Raw genomic sequence first — 23,633 nt, 5'->3', positions numbered from 1 at the left:
AGGGATAGGTATATGATCTAGGTTCCCTCTGAAGACATTCTGGGGACTCCCATAAGCGTGCCCTTCAGGTTTGTGAGGCCCTGTCACAACATTCACATTACCTAGAAACAAAGAAAATATAATCTGCCCTTCCTTTTAGAAGGTCCAGAATCTCATTCTCCATTAAAAAAAAAAAGTGAATTTTTTTATACTTATAATTAAATGACATAGTTGCTTGAACACAGAATCAGGGATATTGAAATAACCGAGTACAGAGCATGAATTCAGTGTGTGTGTATGTGTGAGTGTGTGTGGCAAGAGAGGTATGATTATTCTCATGTCTGATTATACTCCTTAACTTTCAAGAATTCTATCCCTATCTTCCACTCCATAGCTTTTAAGAAACAAGGGGAAAAGGAAGGAAGGAAGAAGGCAGGAAAAGGGAGGCAGGTGGCAGAAACTAAAGCACTGAAAATATGGAGGTAAATGACGCAAGATAGACCTCTTACTCTGTTGAAATGAAGGGCAGACTGAAACTTAAAAAAAAAAGTTTTAAAGTGATCAAATACTGTTATATCCAACTACATAATTTTTAATATTTGAGCCCTTGACACAGAGCACAATATTTATAACTAAAGCACTGATAGGGGTGCCTAGGAGCTCATTTGGTTAAACGTCCAACTCAGTCATGATCTCATGGGTTACAGGATCTGGGCCCACCTCGGGTTCTGAGCTTAGCAGGGATTTTGCTTGAAGATTCTCTCCCTTTCCCCCATCTCCACACTCATGCACTGCCATGCATGCACTCTCTTTCTGTAAAATAAATAAATGATTCTTAAAAAAATGCATTTATGCAAGTATTGTAAAATATGTAGCTTATAGCTTCTAGAATTATGCAGTGGCAACCATAGGGCTGATGTTGAGAATAGGGCCTCTGACCAAGGCTGTATGGGGTCAGATTCTGGTTCTGAGTGACCTAGAGCAAATCTCTGTCTTCGTTGGTTTCCTTAGCTCTAACTTGAGAATCAAAGAACTGTATTATAGGGTTGTCATAAAAATGTAAGTGTCAGTTTGTATAAGTTGTTTATAAGAAAGCATGATAAATAGTGGGCATAGGAAACATCAGCCATATTATATGTTACTTTTTTTTTTTTTTTTTTAAGATTTTTTATTTGGAACCGGGCAGAGCGGCCAACATGGCGGAACGCAGGCGACACAAGAAGCGGATCCAGGAAGTTGGTGAACCATCTAAAGAAGAGAAGGCTGTAGCCAAGTATCTTCGATTCAACTGTCCAACAAAGTCCACCAATATGATGGGGCACCGAGTTGATTATTTTATTGCTTCAAAAGCAGTGGATTGCCTTTTGGATTCAAAGTGGGCAAAGGCCAAGAAAGGAGAGGAAGCTTTATTTACAACAAGGGAGTCTGTGGTTGACTACTGCAACAGGCTTTTAAAGAAACAATTTTTTCACTGGGCACTAAAAGTAATGAAAATGAAGTATGATAAAGACATAAAAAAAGAAAAAGAAAAAGGAAAGGCCGAAAGTGGAAAAGAAGAAGATAAAAAGAGCAGGAAAGAAAATCTAAAGGATGAAAAGACGAAAAAGGAAAAAAAAAAAAAGATGGTGAAAAGGAAGAACCCAAAAAGGAGGAAACTCCAGGAACTCCCAAAAAGAAGGAAACTAAGAAAAAATTCAAACTTGAGCCACATGATGATCAAGTTTTTCTAGATGGAAATGAGGTATTTGTGTGGATCTATGACCCAGTTCACTTTAAAACATTTGTCGTGGGATTAATTCTTGTGATTGCAGTGATAGCAGCCACCCTCTTCCCTCTTTGGCCAGCAGAAATGAGAGTAGGTGTTTATTACCTCAGTGTGGGTGCAGGCTGTTTTGTAGCGAGCATTCTTCTTCTTGCTGTTGCTCGTTGCATTCTGTTTCTCATTATTTGGCTCATAACTGGAGGAAGGCACCACTTTTGGTTCTTGCCAAACCTGACTGCTGATGTCGGCTTCATCGACTCCTTCAGGCCTCTGTACACACATGAATATAAAGGACCAAAAACAGACTTCAAGAAAGATGAGAAATCTGAAACCAAAAAGCAACAGAAGTCCGACAGTGAGGAAAAGTCAGACAGTGAGAAAAAGGAAGATGAGGAGGGAAAAGTAGGACCAGGGAATCATGGAACAGAAGGCTCAGGTGGAGAACGGCATTCAGACACAGACAGTGACAGGAGGGAAGATGACCGATCCCAACACAGTAGTGGAAATGGGAATGATTTTGAAATGATCACAAAAGAGGAACTGGAACAGCAAACAGATGGGGATTGTGAAGAGGAGAAAGAAGAAGACAATGATGGAGAAACAACTAAATCTTCTCATGAAAAATCATAATTGACTAATTTGGGACTAAATAAGTGCAGGAGGTTGGATTTTCTATGTTGGCTGATCATCCTAATGTACACATTTGTAGCATTCTTCAACTCCATTTGCTGAAATGTATTTTGACATCCAGGCAATTATATTCAGTCCTTCATTTCATAGAATACTATTATTGGTACAGTCTAAAGCCATTTATAAGTTGTATCTATTTGATAATTTTACAGTAAGTAGGTCTTACTCATTTTGATAGTTATCAAAGATGCGTTTTCCACAATGATATGTAGATTAATGGCATTTTTGATAGTTGTATGGCTTTTTACTATTAGATTAATCAAAATAACTAAAAGAGATAAGCAGGAAACACCAACATTTCAGATTATGCATAGTTATATAGCCATTTCACAGTTTCTTTACAATGAAATGCTTAAACTCCTTGTTCTTGATAGTTAAGCTTTGGTTGATTATAAAAGTATACCAGGAAATTTCTAAGATTCTGAGTTAGCAGGGTTCAAAAGCATTTTGTGGAAACAAGTCAACTAATAATACAGCAACACTTTTAGTTTAGCTACAAATTCTCCTTTTCCAACTTAGGAAATCCGAACTGATTTGTACATCTGACTCAGAGAAAGATAGTCATCTCCAACATAGAAAGCAAAACTGCATTGGTTGGAAGGCGGTGGCTCTTCTTCCATTTCCTTGTCGTAAAGTAAATGTATTCTGTACATAATTTACAAATAAACATTTTATTTTAATTGTTACTTATTATTTAGGCATTTTTTCAACACTTAAATTTGTAAAATTAAGACCATGTAAGGGTATGTTTTTAGAGAAATGAAAGTTTCAATAACCCACAGAACATCTGTGATCTTTCTACAGCAGCTTCAGTTTTGTGCCAACATTCCATGTATATGAATATGAGTTTAAAAAATCCTTATTAAATAAGAGCAGACTTAAAGTAGCAAAAAAAAAAAAAAAAAAGATTATTTATTTATTTATTTGACAAAGAGAGACGCAGTGAGAAAGGGAACAAAAGCAGAGGGCATAGGAGAAGCAGGCTTCCCGCTAAGGCAGAGAGTCTGATGCAGGGCTCGATCCCAGGACCCTGAGATCATAACCTGAGCTGAAGGCAGACGCTTAGCCAGCTGAGCCACCCAGGCTCCCCTATCCAACAGTTCTTTAAGCGTTGTACTAGGTGATACTTTTAAATAATTAGAGTAAAAAAGTAAAGATCAATAACATACTTTGACTTATTACAGGAATAAAAAAAGGGAGAAATTCATTGGAAGATGATGAAAAGAGTCCCATATTTTGAAGCCTTATAACTGTAATTTTCTTCAAAATAATTTAAAATTGAGATATTGTATTATAGGGGAAAATTACATTTGTTAAATACAAATCTCTTACCCAGAAAAGTTTAGGATTAACAGTTATTTGATTCATTTACCTCCAAAGAATCAAATAAAAAATAAGTGGGAAACTATTAATCTCCCATTATTGAATTAACAACTGTGCACTTAATGTTTCAATAAAATTAAAAAGTGAAAAACAAAGTTTCAAGTAGAGATTTTTAAAAAAATCTCAACTTTCTAACTAATGTGAGGTCAAAAAGTTTGTATTATTTGGTTCTGAAAGTAAATATAAATAAGACTATCATTAAATTTTAAGGATCAAAAAAGGCAAAGATATAAGAGGTCATCTGTTTTTCCCTTCTATAAATTTCTTTCCACCAGATTTTTTTCCCCATCCATTTTCAGACATCCCACCCAGCATTTCTAAAATTTCCCAAGGGAAATAATATGGACTTAAATTAGAGGCAAACAACAGTTCTCATATCTAGTAACTTTTTGGAGAGCACAGCAGAGAGGCTTATATGATACCATAAAATGTCTTGAGATAAAGAAAATAGAAAAATAAATTCAGATTTCCTTTTTTAACCATTAACATTCTAGATAAAAATCACACAGGCTGATGAAAGTTTTGATTACGCATCATGAATTCGTCTACAATTTCCCCTTCCTTAACTACATGATTTTGAGGCCCCAATAAAATACAACACGATTGCTGGTGGTTTCGAATAACTTCCTTCACAGATTTCCATTTAAAACAGGTCTATACTGTGTTTCAAGAAAGAATTGCCCACGTGTATGTTAAAACACATTCAAACTTCATGCAATTATTCTGTCCTAAACTATTCCTAGAAAGATAAAAGGAACAGTGTTTCACAGCATGAATATACTTGCTCTCCTCATGTTTCTTTATGAGATGGAGTTGACTATACACAGGACTATCTGAGACCAACCTCTACAGATTTAAAATTCAGTGGCCAACAATCTCAAAGATGAGGAATCAATTTCATTATTCTTTTTAATTCTCTAGTACATTCCAAACAACAATTCCCTGACCTTACAAATATTATCACAAACAAAGTTGTTCAGTCAAGCTGCACAATGAAACTCCTTTGCTCTCCCCCTCATCTATCAATGCCGGCATTAATTTATTCATTACATTTATACTTCTTGGAACTCTAATTTGTCTAGACCTTTTTGTTACTCTTGTGCTAAAAAATGAATAGAGAACTCTCAGCTGGTGCATATTTATGCAGGATTTTAAAATAGCATATTTTGATTTATAACTAAGGCCACAGAAAGCATCTTTTAAAATGAAGAGATAAAGCAGTCTTTTCAGTATTTGGGCTATTTAAATGAATGGCTATATTGAACTTGCAGTTAAAATTGTTTCTTATTACGGCTGATAAAAATGGGCCAGGAACTGCTTCTTTCCTTAATTCACAAGACTTGTTATAAAAATCAAAAGCTGTAATATATGTAAAAAGCACTTTGAAAATCATAAAACACTCTATGTATGGAAGGCATAGTCATTACTATTAATAAACATATGATCCACTTCTAGGAGTATCCAATGAAAACAGGAGAAAGCAAGAGCTAAAATTAAATTCAGTGAAGATACATCCACTCTCCAGAATGAGCAATATGCATATTGCAGCCTTTCCCTATAGTAGGAAGAAAAATCTTTCCCTCCCTGTGGATACCACTTTATTCTGCATCCTATTGCCAGCACTGTAGCTAGCAGCCTTTATGTGTGCAATCACTTGCTTCCCATTTGACTTACACTATAAGACATTATTTTATTTTAGTAAAGATTTTATTTATTTATTTGACACAAAGTTGGGGGAGAGAGAGTGCAAGCAGGGGGAGCAGCAGGCAGAGGGAAAGGGAGAAGCAGGCTCCCCACTGAGCAGGGAAACCCCCCCCACCCCCCACCCCCCCTCAATTTGGGACTCTATCCCAGAACCCTGAGATCATGACCTGAGCTGAAGATAGCTACTTAACCGACTGAGCCACCCAGACACCCAGGCATAATTTTAGATAATTAAGTAAATATAAAGATGTCTGAGATATAGTGGAAGTTTTCAAGGTGTTAAAGTATATTAAAAGTTGAAAAGCCATATACACAAATAACGTAATAGAGGAAAACAAATTTTTGTTTGTTTTTGTTTGTATTGTTTCTTGGAGAAAGAGAACCTTGATTTTTCAAGGGAAGTGATGCAGGTAGAGTGAACCTAGGGGCAGGAATTGGCAGGCTCTTTCAGGAGTTAGCGAAGTCTGTTGTCTGTTGTTGAGAAAAGGTGTTACAAAGGAAGTCTGAAAACCAAGCTATGCATATGTCTTACATCCATGTACAGATTCTAGAAGTCAGCTCACGTGCTATGCCATGTACCAGCAAACAAATGGGTCAGGATACTTCCCAAAGGAAGTATATTTCTCTGAGAATATTCTTCCCTTCCTAGGAATCACTAGGGACTTCTTAAAGCAGGTTATAAAATGTAGGACAAAAAGCATATGCTCGATTCCCTATGAACTTCTTCACCAAATCACCACAATTCTAGAACAATAAAACTATAAAATACAATTTAATTTTTTTATTGTAATATGAACTTTCAAAGCAAGATCAGAAACAAAGGGAAAAAAAAGAAAAGAAACAAAGTAGTTATAAAAGATATATATTTTATGATACAATTCTTTACTAAGATATATTTTCTGACAGGTTTGTTAATATCTTTTTTAATTTAAAAAAATGTTGAGACAATGGAAACCAGGGAAAATATTTGCAACATATATGACAAATAATAGACTATATGCATTATGCATTATTTCTACAAATGTCTAATAAAATACTAAGAAATATTAAGGACTTGGTGAAAAACTGAATGCAGTTTATGAATAGTATACAGATAGACCAACCAAATAAGCACTGTTGAAAAAATTGCAAATTAATTGGGGTATAATATACTCCTTTTTGATATTTGAGTGAAATTTAAAAGATAATATGTCATCAGAGTACTGATAAAGGTGCAGAGAAAGAAAAAACATTACATTTCCATAGGAGTTGTGAATTGCTACAGTCTTTTGAGAAAATAATCTGTTAATAGCTGTACAAATGGAAGCTATTCTCAAATCTTGCATTCCTTCTTCTAGGAATCAAGCTAGTGGAATTAAAATCACCATTACCTAGGCTATATGTAAAATAATGTCTGCCACCACAATCTCGTATTTGGGAAATGTTGGAAACCACTTGAAAGTTTGGTAATACTAAAATATTTGAATAGGTTTTGAAATATTATACAAATATTGAATAAAATAGTTTGCATTTGTAGCTATCATCTCTAATAGATATCCATATATCCATGGTATAAAATTATCTGGGGGGTGCCTGGGTGGCTCAGTGGGTTAAAGCCTTTGCCTTCGGCTCAGGTCATGATCTCAGGGTCCTGGGATCAAGCCCCGCATCCGGCTCTCTGCTCAGCAGGGAGCCTGCTTCCCCCTCTCTCTCTGCCTGCTTCTCTGCCTACTTGTGTTCTCTGTCTGTCAAATAAATAAAAATAAAAATAAAAATAAAATTATTTAGAAGAGGCAAATTGAATATGCATTTACATTTTAATGCATATATTATGATCTTTTATTTTTCTCTATTTTTTTGATAATGCACACACAAAATTCTATATACCTGAAAATTTGTGTTTTATAACTCCATAATCATGGAAGAAATTGTGAAACAATATACAGCAGCTGTTATAACTAATAGAACTGGGGAAATACAACAAGGAGAAATAGGTGTTTGGCTACAATCAAAACCAAAGCAAAACTAGAAATTAATTACAAATAGAAGACAAAATTCTATATATAAACAATATTGAATGTCAAATTTAAAATTAAATTTAAGGGGCACCTGGGTAGCTCAGTGGATTAAGCCTCTGCCTTCGGCTCAGGTCATGGTCTCAGGGTCCTGGGATCAAGCCCCGCGTCGGGCTCCCTGATCGGTGGGGAACCTGCTTCCCTCCTCTCTCTCTGCCTGCCTCTCTGCCTACTTGTGATCTCTCTCTGTCAAATAAATAAATAAAATCTTAAAAAAAATTAAATTAAATTAAATTAAATTAAATTAAATTTAATTTAAATTAAAAAATGAGTATGTTCCAAATTTAAAACAATATGACCAACTGAAAACAGATTATGTTATGAAAAGTTAAAAATTCAGGGTTTTATGTTTCTGTCATTATTAAAAACAAACTCTTTGGCAACTACCAATTTGCTGTATGTTGGAACAACTTTGAATAGGACATCTCTACATTTAATGTCAATTTTCTTCTTGGATAGAAAGTATATGTATTTATATACTTTTCTTTCTTTTTAACTGTGTTTTATGTTCTTAAAAGTTTTAAAAGATATGTGATGGGAGCTTGATATATTTTCCAAAATCAATGCTATGTTCAAATAAACAAAATAACTCAATAAGAAAAACTAAAAATCAGGTTAATTTTAAATAATAGCAAAATACTGATTAAATAATACATCTTTTTATAGAATGTCTTTTCAAACAAATTTTTTTTTAAGCATATCTAAAACTTACATGTAGCATTGGCCCACAAAACAGTTTAATGGCTAAAATGGTTCTATAATCTTTTAGAATACAAATTATCATATATTTTTGTAGGATTTACATAAATTCCTCTATATATTATAGCTTCTTGAAGGTATGCAAATTCGTGGAGAAGTCTTCACTTTAAACTGAGGCTGAATCAATGCAGAACAAACTAAGTGTAATCTGTAACTATCCCGTTTATAGATGAAGATAAACTGATCATTTACAGGCCAAAATACTCATTCATATCCCTGATGATCAAATAATCTGTCTCATCACCTAATCTCGGTTTCCTTCTGTGGTATTTATTTTATTAATAGCAATACTTCCATTTTGAAACTTCCTTGAATGAATAGATATGTTTTAAAAGAAAAAGACAAAAAACTTAGAACTAGTATTTCCCTGGGGGCTACCATATCACTTTTCCTCTCACAGAGGAAACTCAGCTCACAATTTCTGATTAGAAAAAAAATTCTGTGAGATTTCCCTGTAGAAAAAAGACCCTGCCTTGGGGAAAAGTCCCTAGTCAATGTGAAAGCCACAAGGAAGAGAATGTTCTCTCTGGAAGTTTAAATCAGCTTTCAGTGGAAAAAAGGGAAAGGCTTACTCTATTCCACACAGAAATTCATAAGGAAAGGGAAATCTGATGTTCTGAAGAGATTTTCAAATTATAAAATTATTTCTAGGACCTTTGAAGACTTATGTTTTAAGGAGAAATAGAGCAATGATGAATTTTAATTATTCTCTTTAGAGATTGTGGCTATAAATGTAATATATATATATGTGTATGTACATATACACATATATATTGTTTTTGAAATTATTCTGTTATCCTGAATAATTAACTTGAAAAACAATCAAATAATAAAGTTGGTGATTCATTTTTATTAAATTGAATGCATTATGGAATGTATATTTTAAAAGTAATATTCACTTTTCATTTTTCTTGCTATAATCCATGAATATAATTAATAATTCTGTTACTCTTAGAGTCTAGTGCCTTGATCTAGAAAATGAATCATTTAAAAGAGGAAAACCCCAAGGAAGCAAGTATAAATTGTTTCTCTCCTCCATGACTAAGACAGTTTAGACATTTTAGATTAGAATATATTCCTGGTAGGTTATCTAAATTCCTGCGGGTATATTAGCCTCCAAATAGACTTGACTGAGCCTAAGCCACATTTGAAATGTTATGAAAAATGGAATTATCCCTCAAGATGGCAATTTCATTATTCTGTTCCACAAATGGGGAAATAGGGATTCCTGAACAAGCTCATTGAATGGTGGTGATAAGGATTTAGAATTACAATCAGGAACACAATCAGTGTTTTTCAGCTTAGGCAGGAAAACTTATCCAACTTGAAGGGAATAGCTTAAATAGCTTTCTTTAAGAACACAAAATTATATATTAAAATCAAGTATGAAAATACCTTTTTAAATTGGAACGTGAAAGCAAATTACAATAATTTTTAAATTTTAAAAAGCAGATGACTACCATGAACTTCAAAAATATCCAAGAATAGCATAATAAATACCTTTGTCTGTTTTAGCCTTGATTGTCTCATATTTATAAGATACAATAACAGAAAAAATCAACCAGACTTTCCTCTAGCTTGGATTTAGAAGGATGTGAGGTACTCATGGCTGGGATGGCCAAAGTTCATAGGAATATTAACACTTTTCTATTGTGCACAGCAGCAAATTGCGTGGGTATTATGTTTATGCCCAAACATGGCTATGTTGATCATATAAATATATAACTACAATTCCATACGAACAATTTATACTCAACTTTCTCTCTCTCTCTTTTTTTTAAGCTATTTATTTATTTATTTGACTCGAGAGCAAGAGAGCAAAAGCAGGCAGAGCAACAGAGGGAGAGGGAGAAGCAGTCTCCCCACTGAGCAGATAGCCTGACATGGGGCTTGATCCCAGGACCCTGGGATCACGACCTGAGTCACAGGCAGTGCCTAACCACTGAGCCACCCAGGCACCCCTTAACTTTCTCTTAATACCCTAAATGCCAGTACCTAATGCAACACTATCAGACACCAAGAGGAGTGTGATGGATGGGAAGTTAGAGTGGAAAGAGACAATAATCTTATTCATTTGCTGCTAAAATTATTTTACTTTTTCAAATTTCATGAAAAAAGTAATCAAAAAAGCATATTGTAAGACCAAATCTTAAACTTCACTAACTTCAAAGTAATCAAGCTTATCACTTTCAGTTATATTGATTAGAACATTTTGAACAAATCCTTGAGCAGATACTGTGCTATAAAAAAATAATAGTCACAGGGAAAAAATTCCTCTGGAAAATATGGAATAGACCTATTAGTTAAATATTCTCTCTTCCTATATCCTTGTATGCTTTCTTATTTGTTACAATCTTAAACTTTTAGTTTGAAAATAAGTTCATCATATGATAATTTATGTATTAATCTATCAACTATGCAGGAACAGATGCATGCAAGATTGGGTGTCCTTTCAACCATTTCCCATACATACACAAACCGTACATACACAAACTTACATCAAGTTGAAAGTCAATGTAGATAAATATAAAGGTACAGGAATTGATATGGACACAAATTAGATTACAATAAAGCTAGAGATACAGTAGTAGTAGTAACAATAGGGGGGGTATGAAAATTATAGGAATAATGTTTTTAGGTTACCAAAAGGTATTACTTTTGCTTTTACCTGGAATCATTATTTCAAATAATAGGGATTTTTTCCCCTCCATTTATGGTTGTTGTAATCCTTAAGTCACATTCTTAAACATAACCAGAATATTTATATTCTCTAGTTATAATACATTTGTAACCATCAGTTATAAACAGCAATTCAAGTGCCTACGTTTTTACTCCACTAGGTAGGTAGTATTAAAAGCCCTAATATGTTTCTATATACATGAATAAATTTTAGGGATTTTATTTATTTAAGATCATTTTTAAAAGTCATCAAATTGATTTCTTATTACAATTTCAATTCTCAGCAGGGATGGAGCTGATGGACTACTCAGATACTTACCTTACAATTACCCCAAATTCATGTTAATGGCATCCTTGCCAAATACAAACTCCTCCGAATATATTTTTAAATAATATAATTTTTCTGTAAGTTCCAATGATCTTTAATATATTAAACCATTTAAAAAAATTAAATGTCAGTAGTTTTCCTTACACGGATGTAATGGTACACATAACATCAAGTTCAAAAATATAAGAGTTTATAAAAGAAATATTCTTTTCAGATGATTTTCACCCTCTAACTGTTTCTAGTAATATCATGCTCATTTTTTCAACTATATTTCTCATATTTTGAAACAAAAGGTATGAAACAATATAGATATTTTGATATCTTGATTTTTTCATTTATATTAGAGATATTTTTATCTTAGTTATCTTGGTGATTTTCGTAAGAATATATACACCATTTTACAATGTAAAAAAGAAAAAAATAGTTACTTTAAATTTCACTTTATGCATTGGATCTTCTAAATTCATTTATTTTTGAATAAGATTTCTCTACTGATTGTAGTTCCCTGTACTAAAGGATAGTATCTAAAAGCAGATTTGCCCTCTGTTTTTTAGTTTTTCATCACTTTATACCATCATGTTATTTTAGGCTAGCAATTCAAATAATCTTTGAAAGAGAACATGATGATATTTCTTTATTTAGAGATAGTCCTTATTTTACAGGTGGCCTTTTAATTGAGGCAGCTCTTAAGCCCCCCCCCTTTTTTTTAAGATTTTATTTATTTATTTGACAGACAGAGATCACAAGTAGGCAGAAAGGCAGGCAGAGGGAGGAAGGGAAACAGGCTCCCTGCTGGGCAGAGAGCCTGATGAGGGGCTGGATCCCAGGTGGGATCATGACCTGAGCAGAAGGCAGAGGCTTTAACCCACTGAGCCACCCAGGCACCCCAAGGCCCCTTAATTTTTGACATTGGAAACTAATGTCTCTCACAAAACTAACAAAACAGTAATTTATGTTGTACAGTTTAAACTAACAATTGTATTCACAGGTTTAGGAAAGTCAGTATGGAGAAAAAGTTATTGTGCCTCATAAAAAGCATTTACACCGGCATACCCAATTTGCACAAAGAATTTGCATGCATGTTTATAAATAATCAGCTATCAAAGCCAATCACTGTTAAAAAATTAAATGAGTCATTACTTTCTAGAAATATTTATGCTACATAAGACACCCAGTAATAAAATATTTAATTGCACAAATTCACAAATTTTAACTTTATTTGATCTAAGATAGAAGAAAAACTGATGACTTAAAATTAGATTTTAAACATAAATACTACTAAATCTAAACCAGATTTGATTATTAGCTAACTGTATTCTTGTTATATCTTTCAAAAGGGCAGGAATCCTAATGTAGGATATTATGTCGTGGAGCTTAACAGCATAATAATTCAAATCACATGTGTGTTTGAATGCCAGTTTCAACACTTAAGTGTTCACATCTATAAAATTGATAATAATTTCTACCTGGTATGCTTGCTGTAAGGATTAAAAAAGATAATATATGATATTAAAGTTATTCTTGTAAACTGCTTGAATAGAAAACACTCTATACCTGATAGATACTTTAAATGGCTCAGGTTTATCTACAACATTGTTAAAGACTGTGTATTTTATATTCATGTAAATATTTGCCAATAAAAATTATTTAATTCTATCCTATTTGTATTCTTACTTAGTTCTCCATTGGCATTAAAGGGCTTAGTATTCAGAACACGTGTACAGATAGGTACACTAAAGATTTGCTGTTCAGAGGAAATGTCCCTCAAGCATTATAGTTTTTTATTTCTTTGAATGTACTACAAATGGAATAACACCTATTATTTGCGCCTCAGTTGTATATCAAAGTGTACTCCTTGATATGCTACAACCAAATCATTATTTAGGCCATAGGGTATTATAAGTCAAATCAGCTGGGGGCTCCAAAACTGAAAATGCCTTTTTATAAATTCTAGTTAAAAAAAACAAGGCAATATTCCTCTTCTGTATCTCTTATCATACTCAGCAAGGTGATAAGGACAATATATCACAGATTTGGGAGCACATGATGTGTTTTAGAGAGCTCCTATATCCTTGGTAGCCATCTTATGAGACTGATGTGCTACCTACTGCGCTAACGAGGCACCTCCTTGGTAGCCATCTTAAATAATATTTTAATTCTATAAACCAAAGAAATAATAGTCTGTGGTCTGAGATCCTTGTTAAGCATAAAACTTTAAATTGTAATGTTTGATGAAGCGGATTTAGGGGTGATTCCTTAAGTCACAAACTTTGAATTCCATATTATTCAATGTGTAAATTATTAGTATAAGCACACATAGTAATATATATGTAGATAGAGGTATCATTCATTTATAAATAAATTATTGATTGTCTTTTCTCAGGACCTCTAATTTAAGCTGTTTTCCAGTAGGAAAAGGCTGTCATAAATTTTCCCTTAAACTATAGCTAGTATCAACATTTGAAATATTATTAATCTGGTTAAGGACTCATCATGTGTCCTTTAAATCTGCAAAGTACTTTGAACCATAAGGTCCTTGCATGTCTAAACTGGGTTTATATACACCATGTTAGAATAAACTAAAATTGCTATTTGACTCAATGGAAATGATATTTCATTATAATAATCTCATTTTTTTTTCATGGTTTTATCACTGATACGATGTAAATCACTTACATGGGATAACCATGAGAGAAAAATGGCCACTCTTGCTGACATGACAGTTGGGGGATAATACAATAAAATGCCATGGAGGAATTACATTCTGTGAAATAAAAGATTCACGCTTTCAAGATTCAGCTACAGCCTGCAAGGAAGATCTAGCAGTCACAGTTGTGGATCCGGTGTTCTTGTTCACTACAGTCAGCTGGTGTAGCCAACAGGAGAGAGTAGGCCTGTCAGGATAGGCACTGAAGCAGGGCATGAAGCTTGAGACCTTTGGTCTGAAAAAACACACTGAGAATGGTAATGAGAAACTCTTGTGGGTACACTGTGGTTATTCAGCGGTCTTTATATAAGACAAATAATGACCTTTTCTCATTACTAGCAATGGGGATGGGCTATATTTGAGTTACCCTTATGCCAATGAAATTGCTTATTATTCATTATATGCTACTAATGGCATTTACCAGAAAGAGATCATTTTTTTAGTAGCATAGCTTTAATAGGGAAGGATTTCCCCTTTTTCAAATCTTGGCCGTATTCATTTATATCATTCATATTCCAACAAAACAAAATTATACCGAGCTAAATCATTTAGATCAATTCAAAAAGTACACATTGAATGCTTACAATATGACTTGAAGTGTTACAAATTTAGATGTTTGATCTTGAATGTTTCCTGATGTAATGAAGTGAGAAACAGCAGAGTGAATTCCTCTGCAGTAAGGAGCAGGAAAGGAGGTATGAAGAGACCTTGTCCAGCTTATGAGATCATGGGTGAGATCCCACAGGGCATCAATAAACTCTTCTTTTTTTTTTTTTTTTTAAGATTTTGTTTATTTATTTGACAGAGAGAGATCACAAGTAGGCAGAGAGGCAGAGAGAGAGAGAGGGGGGGAAGCAGGCTCCCCGCTGAGCAGAGAGCCCGACTTGGGGCTCTATCCCAGGACCCTGAGATCATGACCTGAGCCGAAGGCAGAGGTTTAACCCACTGAGCCACCCAGGTGCCCCCATCAATAAACTCTTTCAAGTGAGGCTTGGGTGGTGAGAGTCAATAAGGCAAAGATGGGAATGTGTACATCATTTGTTTTTATATAAAAGATTTTATTTTCAAAAGTAGATTTTAGAATTGTTCTATAGGTTCATCTATCCAGTGAAATCTATTTACTGGCCATATATACATATATATATATATATATATATATATATATATATATATATATATATTTTTTTTTTAAATTACGTACATTTAAGACATATCTATATTAACTACCTGAAGTTTAGAAAGTAAAGGGCTAGCTATGTAAATAACCTAATGTTCATGGGTTATTTCTCAAAAAAAAAATCAATAGCACATTATTTTTAATTTTTAATCTTCATCATTGTGTTTTTATGGTTCATAAATGTGAGATTATTGACATCTTCAATTGATTCATCTGTAGGATATTTTCACAGGTATTGGTTTAATGTCACCATTCTGAGTAATTTCCACAAATGTTTTGTAATACTAAAGTCATGAATGGTTGGCCAAGTTTTTAAACTGCTGAGGCTAGATTTTCACCTTTGTAATTTTGTTTCCCTTCAGTATAGAATAAATGTATCCAGTTAAAAACGGAAATCGCATTTGAAGATTTTTCCCACAATTTGATATTTCAAATTACAAGTACATGATTTCAAAATTAAATCTTCATACAGTGTTGAAGTACTTACAATCTAAGTTTTCAATTCCTGTAGTATGTTATAGAACAATCATGGAGAATGTAAGGGACCAACCATAATGAGTACCAGGTTCAGTTTATGGGATCATGGAAGAGGTCTTCTTTTATTTTTGCAAACTTTAAATACCAACAGCTCGCTAGAATTTTCAAGATTTTTTTTGTCATTTTATTTATACAATACTTTGACTATAGTTTCCTTTTGTTTTTGAACAAATAAAAATAAAATTTAAAATATTCATTTAAAATGTCAATACCATTGTGGGACACATGGTGATTTACAAGAAGTTCTTCAGAGATTCAAATGTTTCTAAAATCATATTATCAGAAATAAAGAGAGAAATCTTTCACTCTAGGCTGAAATATGAGTTTTCCAACTGTTTCACAAATTTTTTCATTCGGTTATTATAATACACACACATATATATATGCCAGTTAGTAGCATATCATAGCATCAGGTGAAATAGTTACAGTTCATATATGCACTACAAACAATGCCCATTATATTTCTTCTCGGTGGTAGTTAATTTTATGTGTGAATTTGAACAGTGTTTTTAGATGAATATTAACATTTAAATGGGTGAACTCTGAGCAAAATAGATGGCCCTTTATCACGTGGTTGGCCTCATCTAATCAATTAAAGGCTTGAACAGAACAAAAAAGACCTGCAAGAGGGAATTCTCCAGCAGACTGCCTTCACAGTTCACCCGTACCATTGACATTTCTGGGTTTACAGCCTACCAGCCCACAGATTAGTCCTATAGATTTAGACTGCCTAGTTTCCATAATCATGTGAGCCAACTTTTTATAATAAGTCTATTTCAATATAGATACATATCTTACTGGCTCTCTTTCTCTGAACACTGACTAATCCATGCCCCATAGGTTTCTAATTTTGTAGAAATATTGCTTTTACCAAAATAATTCTCCCCCTAACTTTTTATTTGTAATATCGGTAAAAACAAAACTTCATTTTTATGTAAATTTATAATAGCATTTGGAATGTTGGTTTTGACAGACTAAACTCAAAATTTGGTTTTGATGATGAGACTGATGACAACACACACACCCAACAGAGTGAAGATTTACTGCACATATGAGACTTTCTGGAGAGAACAGAGCAGGTATCAGAATGGCTTAAGTAAAGGGAGGGCTGGAGTGGCTCTGGTTTGTATTGTAATTATAAGGTCACAGGTGAAGGGTACTTACTGACATGGTTTGAACTTCCTGCCAGGGCCAGGGGAGGGAGTGTGGGACTTTTTTATGCCTTGGCCAAATGTGGAGCAACAGAGAAACTGGGAAGGGTGCAGCTTGAAAGCTGTCAGTGCATTTTGATGCAGACATCAAAAATGGGGTCAGACTGTAAATCCATAAGTTAGATGAAATATCAACTGATGATAGAAATTAACCTGTTATTTGAAAAATCTGATGCTGCTGATATAAAACTGGCATTATTTTCCTGTTTAAGAATTGTTTTCTTCTGTTAATGAAGCCAACACATTAAAACTACCTCTTACCTTTACTTACCTGTACAAGAAAACTTGGAATTAAAGTAAGTAAAATTAATTTTGAAGAGCAGCCTTTTTAATTGAAATGTCAAGTTCTACTTCACAGAGTTATTTGTAAATGCACATCCTGCTTCTGAGTGAGTTTTATCATTTTAAGCACAGTTTTATAAAGGTCTGCTTTTTTGCAGACTTTTCTTCTTAATATCACTGATCGGGTCAATGATAAAAAGCCATCCTTGAAAACAATGACTTTCGGATTCTAACCTTAAGACAGTGAACATTTACCAAACAAACAGACAAAAACAAAACAAAACAAACCCAAAAACAAAAACAAGAAACAAAAACAACAACAACAGAAAAAAAACAAAACAAAAAAAGCAAAAAGAATTAATCAGATAATAGGCGCTGAATTTTTAAAAGGTCAGTTGAAAAACCTTAGACATTTTGTATGAGTGCAAAAATAGATGTAAAAATATGAATAGCAGGTCATAGTATAAGTGAGAAATATGGTAAGGACTCTGTGACTCTGTGTAGTACGCTGGCAGAGCAGACGGAGAATAGTTGAAATGACTGGACTGCAGAGCATTCCAAGTTACAGTGTTCAGAATATAAGCCAAAGAAAGCGTAGGACATGACACCTGTATTCATCTGCTAAGGCTGCCATACCAGAGTACCACAAATTGGGTGGCATAAACAACAGACACGTGTTTTCTCCCAGTGTGGAAGCTAGAAAAGTCCAAGATCCAGGTGTTGGCAGGGCTGATTCCTTCTGAGGGCTAAAAAGAAAGGGTTTTTTTAGGCTTCTCTCCCTCATCGCCCTTGCAGAGGACCATCTTCCTCTGGTATTCATGCCTCTTCCTTATCTTCCCTCTATGCATATCTCTTTCCCTTCACATGTCACTCTTTTTTTAAGGACTTTTTTTTTTTTTTTAAGTGCCTTTGGGTGGCTTTTATTGTCCCTTTGTTTCTCATAAATTATGGGTAGTGTGGAGATAGATTAGCAATGGGGAAGATTTGAAGAGAATGGAGGCTGTTTGAAGTCGTTAGAGGGAAAGAGAGGGTTAGCGGTTTCAATGTGCTCATTTAATATTCCATGTATGTCAGCGGCTGCTTCCCCCACCAACAAACAGATCTCTCTTTGCTCTTTCATGACCTGATACTAAGCAGGTAAGGAGTGAACTGCCCACAAAGAATTTTGTCCTTGAGAGTGATCGTTATCAGCGATATTCTTACACTCAAGCCTGGACATGGGCTGGAAATTTTTTTTCAGAATTTGTGCAAAATTCAACTAATCTAGTTAGAAAAGAAAGAAATTTCAATATACCTTTATCGTCACCACTTCAATTAAATAAAACATTATTTTTTTTATTCCTGAATAAATAAAATATAGTATTTCTATGTGAGGGAAAAGTAAAATAAATTTTAAAAAATTGATTATCAGCTGCACTGGCTCCTGCAATAACCAAACTGATTTAGGAAACACTGCCGGAAAGACTCATTGTCTATTTCAAGGTAGGCTGGATTGTTAGCAAGTAACCCATGACAATTTGTTACTTAAGTAGGAGTATGAATGAATGTTATTATATAAAATGTGCAATGGTACCATAAAGAAAGTAGATTAGCAAGAGTTAAAATTAGTAAGAAGAAAGAATGCACTAAGTCAATCAAATTAGCATGAGCTTACAATAGAGACCTTTTATACCTTTTGTTCCATCATACAAAAGCAGCTGTTTGAATTAGATTCATTTGCATTTATCGCCTTTTTAATACACTAAAATTTACTGAGCAAAAAATAAGTCTATTTTTTAACCTATAGCTCACAGATTTTCAAGAGATTTAGCCAGTTCCCCAAACTTCTTCGAATACAGTTTCTCTAGATTTAAAATATGAAAATGAAATCAGCAGCTTTACCAAACTCCTTGACTCAAACTAAATGCAAGTACTACATAATTTTTGAAGTTAAGAAATCCTTGTGGGTTTAAAGGTTTATCACTTGTTATTTTTATATGTTTGATATTTAATGAAATACTATAATTAGGAAAAAGCTCTAGTTGTTCAGGCAGACAGAGAACTGTTTATTTCACTATTACCTAACCACAGCACAGAAAAAAATAATCTTTTGTATACACATGTTGTTCATTTCATTTTCCAACCTAAACATATATTGTTTATATTAACTACATAAGTATCTCCTCAAATATGTGACTTGTCCCAAGGTTGATTACAAATTCTTCTAGGACAAAGCACAAGTCTAAACATACAGTAGATGCAAAATAAACACTTATTTTATTTTGAGATTATATTTTATAAATTATTAAAATAATGTTAAATCTTAGAATTGAGTAAAGCAATGAGTAAGTAGTGCTATGAATATTGCCTTTAGTTTTCAAGCAATTTAGATTGAAGGAATACATGCAAAATTATCTTATTAAATTCTTGTTAAAATGTTCATAAATATATGATCACTGTTCATATCTACTTTGAGAATAATCAAAATGCTTTGTTGGCTAGACATAAAATAAAATTTTACTTATAGATATGTATGGATTGATTTCAGAGTAAATATTTTATATCCTTTTTTATCCTGTGTCAGCACTGAAATGATGATGATGTTTAAACTAAATTTGTGATCTAGTAAACGACAGTAGTTTCAGCTGTTTTGTAATTGGAATCATCTTTTGAAACCTTAGATTTATTTTCCATGTCACCATGAAAATTAATACACTATAAAATAAAATCAATGTCCTTGAAAATCTTATGGCACACCTTTCTGTTAGCCACAAAGTTTTTATACTACCATATGGATTTTTTTCTTATCTGAATTTTCCTAATTTGAAAAGGCCATGTTTGTTAAACCTACGATGAAGCAAGTAAAAATGCTGAGATATAAAGTGCTTTGAGCTGTAGGTTTTTATTCCTAAAAAATTATTGTTAATAGTTAAGAATTGAAACATATATGTAATTACATTATATTATAGCAAACATATATTGAGTTAAAATATACCTGACATTTGCAGATCAGTTTCCATGCATAATCTCATTTATAATTATACTGACCCAGTGAAGCTAATACAATTATTATTCCCATTTCACAGGGGAGGGAAATGAGGCACAGAGAGATTAAGAAGGAAGAGATTAACAGGAAGAAGTGAAGAATTTGGGAGAAACAAAGAAAACCAATAACACCAGAACTTTTCCTCTCAAAAGGGATTTCCACCTCTTATTCTACTTTTAGAAAAGACAGACAAAGTATGACAATAGTTGAGCAACATTTTCAAGAAATTAAGGGAAAAAAAATTGTATAGAGCAGGGACTCTATATCCAGTTAAGCTTTCCTTTAAGTCTCAAAGTCATATTAAAAAAAAAAAAATGCTGTATTTTGAAGAACATTGAAGAACAATGTTATCTTCTTTCTGAGGAATCCAGTAGAGGATGAACCTCATTGAACCAAAAGATGACAAAAAAAACTTTGGCAAAAAGAATGACATTGATCATTTTGGGTTTAATTGTTGAGCTAGGACTACCACAAGAGTGAAGTCATGAGTTAAATGATTAAATGTAACCTTTATGTAGTCTGACAAAGTAGATAGATGCTACTAGAAAAATTGGGAGAGAATAGGTAGAAAAAGAAGAAATTAGAATAAGATTATTGATCGATATGTAATAAATGCTAGTCAAAAGATATATCAAACCAACATAAATGATAGTATAATGTTAAGTAAGAAAATATATGTATTTTTTAAAAAAGATTTTATTTGTTTGGGAGAGAGAGCTTGAGCAGGCAGAGAGGCAGAGCGAAAGAATTTCAAGCAGACCTCAGGCTGAGCACAGAGCTGGATGAGACATGGAACCCCAGCTCATGACCCTGAGATCATGACCTGAGCTGAAACCAAGAGTCAGTTGAGCATCAGGTCAGGATCTCAGGTTCGTGAGATGGAGCCTCATGTCATCGAGCTCTGCTCTCAGAGGAGAGTCTGCTTGAGATTCTCTCCCTCTCCCTCTCTCCCCCATCCTGCTCATGCTCTCTCTAAATAAATAAATAAATCTTTTAAGAAAATACAAACACAAAAGTAAGCACTAAAATAAAAGTGAAAACTTTCCTAAGTATTTAAAAAAAAAAAAAAGATTTTAAGAAATTCAGAGACATGGGGTGCTTGGGTGGCTCAGTTGGTTGAGTGTCTGCCTTCAGCTCAGGTCAGCCCCACCTCAGGCTTTCTGCTCAGCAGGGAGCCTGCTTCCCCTTCTCTCTGCCTGCCTCTCTGCCTGCTTGTGGTCTCCCTTTCTGTCCAATAAATGAATCAAATTAAAAAAAAAAAAAGTAATTACAGCTATATAGAGGTGGCAATGCCATAGTGACTAACAAGTGAGATTTCAACTGTGTGATAAATTTGTCCAGAGCTTTAAATCATCAGTTGAAAATATAATTTTGTGAGCTATGCAAAATGATTGATCATTAAGAACATATCTGAAGGTGATGTGGCATATATCACAAACTGGAAAGTTTTGGTCTGTGGGTTATATGTGCTTTTCATATTAAGTTTTACTTTTAAATTGAAAAATGTTATCCCATAAAACATGTTTTTAAAATTGATTTAACTGGCAATATTTTCAAAAGAATTTCCCGTATAATCTACTATTCTACTTGTCTTAAAAAAAAATAGATCTGGCAACACTGGGTTTGCATTCCTACCCAGCAATAAATGGAAGGAGCTTCCCAAGCCTCTGGGTGAAGCACAAACTCTGAGTCACGGCACAATTTCTCTCTTGTGTATTGTGTCCTCACTTTTAACCCAAGATTGTATTTCCTATATCTATGCCTTCTTTACTGACTGACTCACGGCACCGAGAGATTTGACTATTCCATTCCAGGCCTGTAGAATAGAATCAAAAAATGAAAATGTGAAATGTAGAGAAATAAATTTAATATAAGGAAGAAGAACATTTCAAAATCAGTGTAATTAATTGTGTTAATATTATTTTTCTTTAGTTAAAAAAATGTCCACTTAAAATGTCCATTAATTCAAAACATAATGCTCCAAATAAGACTTTAATAGGTTCTGCGTACAGGGTTAATAAACCATGAACCAACTTTTGGTAGAGACCATGATCAAGCAAATAAGAGAAAGAGTCAAGAAAAGAAACATTTATATAATTGGTGACAAATAAAATAAATAAAATAATAAAGTGCCATGCTATGGGACAGAGGAAACCCAAAGTGAAGCTTACAGAAGCTATCTTTCTTTGAATGTTGATGATTTTATTAATTTTTATGATTTGTCTTTAGTTTCTTAATTTCTAGTTCTATTGCTATATAATCATCAAGTGTATTATTTTTAAAAAATAAAGAAATCTGTTGTATCTAGGCTATCTCATGAAGAGAGTCTCCAATTCTTCAAAAAAAGTTAAAGTGTCCATGGTACACTGACTTTACCTACAAAAAAAGAAAGCTTCAAAATCCCTAGACATCCACCCAGCTGTTTCTAGCTTCTGTTATATTTATACTGATTTATCTAGCATGGCATATAATTAGTTGTTTGGGTTATTGAATAAAGCCTGACTGTACTTGATTATGATTCAGAACACATTATTTATATTGTCATTATGAAGGCAGTTTTGAGCCAAGGTGCATTTCAACTTCTTTTTTTTTTTTTTTTTTTTTAACTGAGAAAAACATGGAGGAAAAAAAAAATGGTACATAGCTTTCCCTAAATCACTATAAATTATTTGCTGTATGTGCTTAATGAAAACATTATGGTTTTTAATTTTTAAAAAATGTGTTTAGAGAGTTCTGAAATACTCATATCCACATAACAATAAAATTTTTCTTCATAGCCTATAGAAGTTTTTCACAGCCTTTAAAACTAATTCAAACTCCATGTTTATATAAATTTTTCTCATAAATTTCATTAAAAAGAGTTAATTTATATTTATAATGCATATGGTATATGTTTTATGATTCCATCTATTTGTCATAGTGGACACAGTCATATTCGTGGAAGTCACAAAGCGAGAAAGCAGGAAGTATAGCTGACAGGGATTCATTCTCCTTTAGGACCAAAATTTTCATATACCATCACTTTATTTTTTTTTAAGATTTTATTTATTTACTTGAGAGAGTAAGAGAGAGAGCATGAGAGGGGGGAGAGTCAGAGGGAGAAACAGACTCCCTGATGAACAGGGAGGCCCGATGCTGGACTCAATCCCAGGACTCCAGGATCATGACCTGAGATGAAGGCAGCCACTTAACCAACTGAGCCACCAGGCGCCCAACCATCACTTTAGATAATATAATATTTCACACTAAATCTAAGATGATATGTTTGTTCATTGTTCTCTACTACTGCAGTTTTCTAGACTGTTTGCTGGGGATTCAACTGTTCCTTTTTTTTTTTTTTTTCAATCTCTAATGAA

General features: G+C 33.5%; 1 protein-coding gene across 1 annotated transcript; it reads left to right on the top strand.

The window, feature by feature from the left end:
• The first annotated feature begins 1,166 nt into the window (after positions 1-1,166).
• LOC308338168 (translocation protein SEC62-like) lies at positions 1,167-2,578 on the top strand. The gene is given in 2 exon segments (XM_080796181.1): positions 1,167-1,584; positions 1,587-2,578. Coding segments are annotated over 2 exon segments (1,194 nt in total). The 5' UTR covers positions 1,167-1,175; the 3' UTR covers positions 2,372-2,578.
• The last annotated feature ends 21,055 nt before the right edge of the window (positions 2,579-23,633 follow it).

This window comes from Martes martes (genome assembly GCF_963455335.1).
Source record: "Martes martes genome assembly, chromosome: 2".
Taxonomy (NCBI): Eukaryota; Metazoa; Chordata; class Mammalia; order Carnivora; family Mustelidae; genus Martes; species Martes martes.
Note: the sequence above shows the minus strand (reverse complement) of the source record. Positions and strands in the feature narration are given on the sequence as shown.